Source organism: Athene noctua, chromosome 8, assembly GCF_965140245.1.
Source record: "Athene noctua chromosome 8, bAthNoc1.hap1.1, whole genome shotgun sequence".
Lineage (NCBI taxonomy): Eukaryota > Metazoa > Chordata > Aves > Strigiformes > Strigidae > Athene > Athene noctua.
In genome coordinates, this window is record NC_134044.1 from 18,526,489 (window position 1) to 18,536,556 (window position 10,068).

Here is a 10,068-nt window from a genome sequence, read left to right on the forward strand (position 1 = left end):
TTTTTTTCTGCAGGAATCATCTTGATAAATTTGGGGTATCACCTGCTTGAAATCCCACTTCCCGAGGCACTTTGGGGTCTTTATGCCAATCACTGGCACAGCACTGCTTGAAAAGAACCCTGCAAGACCTGGGCTGTAATGGTCTTTGCACATCAGACCAGGTATAACTGGCACTGCCACACCACAGGCTGTGCTGGCAGCTTGTGTAGAGTTTAAACACGCTGTGGGTCTCGTGGCAGTTTGCAGGGAGCATCCTGCCTCCTTAGCGCCAACTTCAAGAGACCTGGGCTTCTCCCATCAAACCAGCCAAAACAAGTGTCTGTCTTTGGCTTGTTACTTGCATGAAGCAGCCAAAGCTGCTGGTCCCTCTTCCCAGAGCCTTCTGCTTGTGGCTGGCTTGTGAACAAATCTGTGTGAGAGCTGTATCTAAAATTCTGTAGTGGGGGAAAGTATGAGCAGAGCAACACCAAGGTGAGGGCTACCAGGGGCCAGCACCCGCTCCTGCCCCTCCTGACAGCACAGCTCATGGTGCTGATTACACTCAGGGCTTTTTTCCACAGGACCACAAGGAAAATTCTGAACAGATGAGAAAAAAATCCTTGTAAATACAAAATTTGGGCAATGCTAAGGCCACACCTGGCTGTTGAATTATGTCTGACTTTGTAACCTTGCAATGTTGACAGCTGCTCTCAGGGCTACCACGCTGGCATGGAAGCATGGACTCTTGCAACAATAGACCCTGATCTTTGGAAGAGGAGCTTAATCCTTCTGTTTTATCTCCCCCCGATTTTCTTATCAGCACTTGTCAATGAGTAAGTTACTTTTGCTAGGAGCCAGGGCAGAAAGTCTCTCTGAAACCCTCGCCCAGTCTGTCTGGCCCCCTTCCATGCTGGTGTGGGGGAGTGTTTGCTAGGTCTGTCATAGTTGGGGCAAATATTTTCCTGGCTTAAAACTGATGGCACACAGTGCCCTTCCTGAGCTGCCACACCTCCACTGAGCCTGGGGACCAGCCTGCGGCACATCCCTGTGGTGGCTGCGGATCTGCTGGGCTCTGGAGATGGGTGGCTGTGAGGATGGGCAGGGAATAGACATGCTGGCTCAACCACCTTTGTGGCACGAGCGCACCCCAACACATGCTGGGAATCACTGATCTGGGGCAGACACGTGGATTTTGGCTCTGCTTTCACTCCCAGGCTCCAAACCGCCTTGGAGAGCAACTGGCCAAGGTGCCTTGGGCTGTTTGCAACTTTGAGCTGTTTATCCGCTCCCAGGGTCTTGTGATAAGACGTTACCTGTTTGGAGGAGCCTGTTCTGATATGGCACAGGGCAAGTATTTACCATGTGCCATGGATCACAGCTTCCTGGTTCATCTGACAGACACACAGACACTATGCAAGTGCCAGGGCTGGGCACGGCAGCTGCCATCACGTGGCTGTCATTCACCCTCGGCTGGCAGAGCCAGATCATGGGATACAGGCCGTTCCCTGTGCTGGGGCTGTGTAATGTGTGCCAGCACTGAGACCCTGACTACAGCTCTGTATTTAGCCCTGCAAACATTTTGTGCTTTGATGGGACATGTACGTGTCACTGCGAGTGCTGCCGGTGGGGCTGTGACTACAGGCTCTTTTGTGTGGAAGGGGCATGGATGTGGCGTTTGCAGAGGGCAAGCCAAAGCTTTTGGGAAGGGACTTGGCGGTGCAGCATGGAGGGGTGGGTGCTGCAGCTCAGCTGTGCACAAACTGGGGAACTTGTGACCAGTGGGGTGGGTATAGGCTTTGAAGGGGTACTGGTTTCCCAAAGCGGAATGGTTTCCCGAATGGATCTATAGCCTGGCCAGGCTGTGCAGCAGCGTAGTGCCTCTTACACCACGTGATGCTACAGAGACCCCTCCATCGCTGCCCTGGGCTGTGATGTGTTACACCCTGGGGAGCACATCGTACCCTTGGGGGTGCACCATCAGCCGCTCCTCTGTCACGGCCTCATGTGTACCCCACTTCACAGCCACCGCAGCCTTTGCTCATCCCTCCCGCAGCTCCCTAGCCCCTCCGCAGCACATGTGTTCGCCTGAATTTTATCACCACTTTGCTGGAAATAAGCCCGCCTCGCAGGAGGCCTGTGCCAGGGCTCGGAGCCGGGTTGCGTGGCAGATCTGGGGGTGCCCCATGTCCCCTGCAGTACCTCTGTGTTGTGCTAACCCCCCGCCCCCGCTGGCAGGGGCTGTTCACCGGAGGGAGCGGGGGGGTGCCGGTCCCGGGACGGGGTTGGAGGTGCTGGGGGCCGCCTCGCGTGGGGCGCTGGGGCTGACCTTGACACCCCCCCAGCCCCGCTGCATGGGGGTGGGCGCACGGGGAGGTGCTTGGCGCGGGGGGGCCGGTGCTGGAGCTGGCCGGGGGTGATGCAGGGTGCGAGGGCCCGGGGCGGGGGGCGGTGCCGGTCCGGGGGCGGTGCGCGGTGCCGGGCAGGGTGCGCGGCGGGGGATGGCGGCGGAGCTGCAGGAGCTGCGGGCGCTGGTGGAGCGGGCGGGCGGGCGACGGGCCGTGCTGCTGGTGACCGAGGTGGCGGAGGGAGCTCCCGTGGCGGCCACGCTGGCCGCCTTCGCCCGCGACCTCCTGGGCGACGAGGCGCCGCCGGGGCCGGGGCTGGGGTCGGGGTCGGGGTGCCGGTCCCGGCGGCGGGCTGGCGGGGGGCGGCGGGCGCTGGGAGCGCGGCTGCTGGTGGTGCTGTGCCGCGGCGGGGCGGCGCGGGGCCGCGGGGCCCGGGCCCGCCTGCGGGAGGTGGTGCGGGACGTGCGCGGCCGCCTCCCCCGGGCCCCGCCGCCCGCCGCCGTCGGTGTCCTCCTGCCCGGCGGGGACGGGGAGGACGCGGCGGTGCTGGACGCTGCGCTGCGGCGGCACTTCCCGGTGCCCGGCACGGTGCAGGCGGCCCGGTACAGCCCCGGCAGCCCCGCCGCCCTCCGCGACTGCCGCGCCGCCGCCTGCCGCGCCCTGCGCGCCGCCCTGCAGCACCCCGCAGGTACCGGGGGGGGACGACGGACACCGGCTGGGGGGGCGGCGGGTGGTCGGGCTCCCCCGGGAGCTTTTACCGGCCATTTGCGCCGGTGTCCTGTGGGATCTACCCCATCCTGATGGGATCCTCCCCCACCCCAGTGGGATCTGTTTTTTCCCGTTGGGATCTGACCGCTCCTGATGGGATCCTCCCCCACCCAATTCGATCTGGCTTTCCCCATTGGGATCTCTTTCATGCTGGTGGAGTCAGAGCCTTCCCAATGGAAACTGCTGGGGTTCCCAGTCCTGGCAGCTGGGGAGAACAAACTTCTCATGGGTTGGGAAGCAGAGCAGCTCACGGATAGCAGGAATGTGACAGTGGACAGCTGTGACATCGTCGCCATCCGTGTGACACAGTGGCCATCCATGCTTATGGATGTGTGTTACTGGGGACGCAGGACTGGGGAGTGGCCCTTGCTGTAGGGTGCAGGCAGGACCTGACCTTTCTGCACGAGGAAGATGCTTGTGCTGGCTTTGCATAATGAATAAGAACAACAGTAAGTGGCTGTTTGGGTTTAAAACCAGGCGTCTGTTGGTGGCCAGTTTAAGCAAGGTTAGCAGGATGAAAGCTGGGTGTCAAACAGGTCTCGAGCAACAGCACTTACCCTGTGGCAAAAGGCAAATCATGTTTATGTGCAAACGCAGGGTGGTGGGCAGCTGGGCTGGCTCTGCTGTCACAGCAGCCACACAAAACAGCCCGGGCTCACTTTAATCTTTGGCACTGCTTTGTCTTGGGCTGTTTCCCTTTCCTCCTCCCTTCTTTCATTTATTTCCGACTTTTTCCTTGCTCCCCATCATTTCCAGAGGCTCTGGTGTTCTGCTGTCTTGCTGCTTTTACCCCGAGGGATCCTGGCACCTGCCTGCAGCAACACATTGACAGGGACTTCTGGGATCCCTGGGACATGGGGATGGTCAGCTGCAGCTCAGCGGCTTCTTTCCATCAGCTCCGTCCAGTTCTATCTGAACACTGAGGAGCTTTGAGATGGCCAGGACCCGCTGCAAGGGTGCAGGTCTGTCTTCTGCCAACTCTTTGTACTGACATGCGTGCGATCCCCTTTCCAGCTTCTCTCCTTTCGCATGCTTTTGTCTTCCTCACCTTTTTCCTGTTGCAAGAATTTCTGGTGTACTCCCAGATGCCAGTGAGCCCTCCAGTTCTGGTCGCAGCAGCCTGGTGGGACAGCAGCTGCAGAGGCAGGAAAACATCCCGGCATATGTGACCTTTTTCTACCTCTGCACATCGACAGTGCTTGGCTTGGGATATGTATTTTTGTGGCTAGTTGTGGATTTGTCTGTCGTGCAGACATGGAAGCAGCATAGCAGCCAGCAGTGAGGAAAGAGGGGTAGGAGCCAGAGCAGGTGTTGCAGCCTGCTTGTGCTTTCTGAGCATGGTGGGTACGAAGACTCAGCATGTTGCTTTAACTCACCTCTGATGCTCTGCCTGGTGCTCTTAGTCATGCAAGTGTTCCAGGACCTGCATGTGTAATGAGGACACTCATCACCTGCGGGGTTCATCCTTAGGCAAGGCAGCTTCTTTCCGTGCCCCTGTGAGCCCTACCTTCCAAAATCTCCATGTGGCCAGAGGGATCCCAAGCATAGCTGTGCCTCCAGAGAGCTGGAGACCTGGCAGTACCAGGCACCAGCTTCATTGCAGGCTGGTGTCCTTCATCCTGTGGCTTTTAATAACTTTAATGTAATGTGAGACGACTGTGGAAAAGATGGGCATGAGGCTGTGGAGCACCCTGCAAAGCAGGTTCTAGGGATTCCACTGTAAGAATGTCCTCAGTCAGGACTGAGCTTGCCTTCTTTCCCCTCTTGACCTTGAAAGGGCTTTGTGTTAAGCTGATAAAAGACACTCTTGCATCTGGATAAGGATGCTGGGAGGTGTACAGATTGTAATGCTCTCTGTACATGTGCTTGTACCTGTTTTATTTCAGCCCAGCTTCGAAGCCTCTTCCTCTTCCACACACATCACTGCTCAGCTCTGCCCATGACAGTAGCCCTGGAGCTGCAGCCCCCTCTGTGCTGGCAGTGTCTCAGACACTGTCATTTGTGCAGTGGAGCTGGGTCAGGAATGGCAGTGGGGTTCCTGCGTCTCTTGGGTCTAAGCAGGAATGTGCTGGCTGCTATCCTGCTCTGCCTCAGTGGTGTACAGAGTCCCTGTGCACTGTGAGGAGGGGATATGTTTACGGCTAGAGGTTTGGTTTGTTGACTGGCAGGAAAGACTGCCACTGTGAACTCTTTAGTGTCGCAATGGTTTGATAAGCTGAAGGACGCTGGAGTGGTTTATCGTCTGTTATCTGATTAGAAGGTGAAAGGCTGGATGGATATTTCAATGGAGATGCTGAACTGCTGCTGTTGGAGACCATATAAAATATGCTGGTGTAGTGTTTTACAAGCTGCTGTAGTGTTTTACTATAATGGCTTGAAAGCCTGTAGTAACTTGCTGTGACTTTTGTTGTCCTCCAGAGTAAATATTGTACATTGACGGAGGCCACATGCGCTCTGCATTTTGCCAGCAGCTACAGCTGTAGTTTTCTCTGTGATGCAAGTCTGCATGTCCAGCAGGTCTGCCTGGGAGGGAGGAATTGCTTGACAAAGCAGGGAGCAGTGAAAAGGTTGATGTGGCAGAAGCTGTGTGATAATACAAAGAGAAACTTCCTTCTGCAAGTATGCCCTAACCATGTCAGTCCCCAGCCTTGCCACGTGTGCTGGTGGAGCTCCTGCCAGGTTTCTTGCTCACTCTGGGCTGTTGCATCCAGGATGGTTTTGGCAGTGAGGCACAAAGTAGAAACCAACACTGGAGACAAATTTCCATGGTAGCAGATTGGTTTCAGCCTGAAATAAGGATTGTCAGGAGCTGCTCTATGCTTTCCAGGGTTGGGCTTTGTGGAGTGAACCTGAGTTTGCTGTGAGGAGTTGGGCTCGTGCAGGGAAGATAATGTGAGTCAGCAGTGGGAAGGTAGGGGAGCATCTGGGCTGACCCACTGCCAGTCTGAACTCATCTTCTCTCATTTGTCCAGAAGAGGGAAAAGCCAGGGAGAGGTGGAGGCTCCCATCCTTCCTGCGGTGCATTTCTTGGAGCTGGAGGAGCCAGAGAAAAGGTCACGAAGCAAAAGCTGTAAACAACATTCATGAAGGTATGTCCAGCTCCTTCCCAGCTCCCTCCCTTGTACTTCTGCTGTGATTGTCAGAGGTTCCTCACCGACTCCTTAGTGTTCCAGGTGCCCAAGCCCTTTGCTGGTGGCCTCCTGAAGCTATTTCCAGCTCTGCAGCTGACGTCTCTTCTCTGGCTGTGGTTTGGCCAGAACCTGAATACAAGCAGCACACATCTGGCTGGTGTGTTGCCCTCTCCCTGTTTTTTGACATTTTGCTTGTCTAAATAAAACCACACTGGGTCTGGTGCTGAACTATACCCCTGGGAGCACTGCTGAACTCAGATGTGTTTTGCTGGAGTTTCTGGCAGCAGAACAGCTGTCTGTCTAAACAATGAATTGGAAGCTTCACCCTGACCTTACGGGATGCTTTCTGCAAACACAGCTGGGAAGAGTGTTCCCAAACCACTTGCATTGGGGCCTGGTGGGGAGGAGAAAGAGGGCTGTCAGCCTTGGGCTCCCTGAGTCTAAAAGAAATTGTTCAGGTAACATTCACCCTTTGCTGTACTGTTGGGACTTCTGCTTGCTTTTTTGCAGAAGTGCCCCCGTGCAGGAGGCTACAAGGTGCATGGTGTGGAGATCCAGATTGGTCTGTGGAGCACACAGAGGAGGGGATGATCCTTCACTGTAAATTAGAATAGAATAGAATAGAATAGATACTTTCAGTTGGAAGGGACCTATCTAGTCCAAGTGCCTTGACCATTTCAGGGCTGATCAAAAATTAAAGCATGTTATTAAGGGCATTGTCCAAATGTCTCTTAAACACATAAAATGCTTAAAAAGCATAAGGGTAGGAGAAATTAACTGAAAAGCCCAAGCTGTGTGGCTTTGAGACATGCCCTCTAGGGTCAGAAAATTTAAGTGCCTGATCTTGCTGTCAGTGCCAGTCAGGTGATACCTCGTGGTCATACAGCTTGTTCTGAGACCTCTGAGACCACAGGAGGCCAGGGAGCTGGGCGCCATGCTCCTCTGCTCATGGATCATGCCTGTTTATTAAAGCAATGTTGAGTTTGTAAAACAAAATTTAAATCAGTTATGAGAAAAATCAGCTGTGCTTAGGTTGTGAGTATCTATTAATTGCTTCCCCATGATTTTTTCTTTTACTCTTAAGTTGCATTGTGCGTGAAGAAGGGTTTCCCATTCAGATCTCCCTTGACCCCTCTCTGCTCTTTGCAGATGACCTGCAGGACTCTGAGGAAGAAGTGGCTCTGACCAGCCTGTCCTCCAATGGAAACTACGAAGAGGCTGCTGGAGGCGCAGGCACCTAGAGCTGCTGAGTGCCTGGCACAGTCCACATCCCAGATCTGTCTGGTGGATTCGGAGCAGTGAGAGGAGGAGCTGGTGCATGCCCACTCACCCCCTCCGCTGAGGACCCACCACTCTGGGGAGAAGCTGCTCGGCTTCACTTGCCAGAGTCTTCTGTAGGTGCTGACAGCTTCTGAGGTCCGTGCCAGAGAGCCTCCCTGCTGCGCCCTGCTGCCCGGGGTGCCTGGAGCTGCTGCTGGACATGGGGCTTCCAAGAATCCCTTTGGGATGTATCCCATGACCTGGGCAAGATGACGTTGGGACTTTGGGTGTGAAATGCAGCCACCTGCTTGAAGAATGAGGAATGCTTTCTAGTTCTGAGCAAAGTTCCCTGCTGAGGTTGCTGGGGCTGGCCTCCCTGGCAAACAGGTTGTGTTGCCTTGTTTTCCTGCTTTACTGCTACTTTGAAGTTCCCACCCTCTCTCTGATCAGGCAAAAAAAAGACAAATATCACAGTGGCATGGAGACTGGAATGGGACAAATACGAGGTCTCGGACCTACCAGCTACTGAAAAGGCCTGAATGTAACTGTGTAATGTGAAGAATGCAATAACAGCCCACCTGGGGAGCAAGAATAATGCAAAAGATACTGATAGTAATGGCAGCTGGAGCGGAGTGCTGTTTGGGAGCAGGATCCGTGCCTCTGTCTTGTCCTGGTGCTCACAGACTGATGGACTGCCAGGGTTGGAGGGGGTGGCAGATGGATGCTGAGGTGTGGCGGATGCTCGATCTAGTTATGGGAAGGGCCCATCTTACCTGGGACATCTCCACAGACATGTGGTGGCAGGTCTTGAAGGAGGCCTTCAGCACAACAAAATGTGGCTGCTACATAAATAAATATAAAAATAAGTAGTTCCAAAGGACTGCCTTTAGCCTGTGGGGCAACACAATTACACATCCTTGGTTTATGAGGAGCATTGCTATAATGCTAAGAATCCTTTTTTTTATTCTTACTTTAATGCAACATAAACCAAGTCTTGTTTTATTTTTAGCAGAAGCTGCTGGGTTTTATTTGGGGCTGGCTGTCCTTCTGGAGTTTCATCCAGCTCAGACAAGGAATTTCAACATGTTATGTCCTGCCTACCTCTTCTCTGGGTTAGCTGCTGCATTATGTCGGTATGCCCTCTGTGCATGTCTGGTTCTTTTTTTCACAGTGGCAGCTGAAGTGTCTTCAGTCCTTCCAGCTCTGGCCAGCACCCTCTCCCAGCAGTGTGCCTTCAGCAACTCTAGCTCCTACCTGGAGCAGGGTATGGTTTTTTTACCCAGCTCTGCTCATGACCATGACCATCAACATTTTTCAACAAACCGTTTTTTTGTGCCTCAATTTCCCCACCTGTAGGATGGGGACAGCAATGCCTATGTACCTCACTGGGGTTATGATGGTAACTCTGGAGCAGAGCTTAGTAGCTCTTGGGTTTAGAGTCAGTCCCTTTAGTGATGGTGCTGCTTTGCCCTTTTGGCAGGGAGAGGCTGAGGGTGTCTGGCGCATGCTGGTGGGGTCAAGTGGGAGAGATGGGGAGCATTTCCAGGTGTGCTAGCAAGTCTGTTATCACGCTGCTCATTTGGATGTGTTGGGATAGTTAGGCTTGGTCTGCTTAGGAAAGCTTTGCCTGAAATGTAGCCGTAAGGTGCTGTATCTGCCACATGAGGTCGTGGGAGGGAGGGGGTAGGTGGATTTCAAGTCCATGCAAGCAGTGTTTGCACATCCCTTCACAGCAGAAACACTTTCCGTGTGGGTGTGGAGTGGGGAGAATGAACCTAGGAGGCAGTTGACATTGGTGGAGCACGTTGCTCTGCAGAGAGGACCCTGAACCCACTCTTCTTCCAGCCTGCAGGTTTCTGTAGGTTTTCTTTGCTTATGACCAAGGGGAAAATACAGATGTAACCAAGTGACTTTATTAATAAAGTCACTTGGTGTGGGTGTGTGGGTGGCTGTATTCACAACCCCAAACTTCAGCACTGAGTACTAAGTGCATCTCAGCAAGATGAAAAGGTAACCTCCTGCTCTGTCCCTGGCGTGAGCACACAGGTCTGCTGTGCAGTGATTTCCCTCTGCTCGTCTTCACAGCAGAGCCCAGGTTGCTGGGCAGTTACGTACTTTCTCAATAAAGCCCTTGGTTAGGTGAGTCCCGTAGGACTTGAGTATGGTCAGGTGAATCTTTATTTTCTTGCAGTATTTGGCCTTTGCTGCCTAGAATTTACCAGTGAAGAGGTGGCCTGAGAGTACAGATTTGCAGTTAAACCTATGTTAGTGCTACAAATCCAATGGATTTATTTAGTGGTAATTTTAAAGTAAACTATGCAAATTTAGCCTTGCAGTGAGACTTGTGGAAGTGGATAAACTGCCTGGGGTTTAGGTGGTGTGAGTGGGAATACATTTGACCAAAAGTATTGTTTTCCTTTGTCTGGGGACTAAAAGTGACTTGAATTTTTTTTTTTTTTCCACTAGCCAGGCATGCAGAGGTGCAGCAGATAGTTTTACATGTTTAATTGATTTAATAATGTAAGGGCACTGTTATCTAACGGGCTTGCTGTAAAGAATAAAGACATTTAATTTCTGAATTGGAA

General features: G+C 53.5%; 1 protein-coding gene across 1 annotated transcript; it reads left to right on the forward strand.

Annotated features, from left to right (window-relative positions):
• The first annotated feature begins 2,477 nt into the window (after positions 1–2,477).
• Positions 2,478–10,068, forward strand: C8H2orf72 (chromosome 8 C2orf72 homolog). Its single transcript, XM_074912604.1, has 3 exons — positions 2,478–3,012; positions 6,065–6,181; positions 7,373–10,068. Exons 1-3 carry the CDS (start codon positions 2,478–2,480, stop codon positions 7,462–7,464), a joined length of 744 nt encoding a protein of 247 aa, XP_074768705.1. The 3' UTR covers positions 7,465–10,068.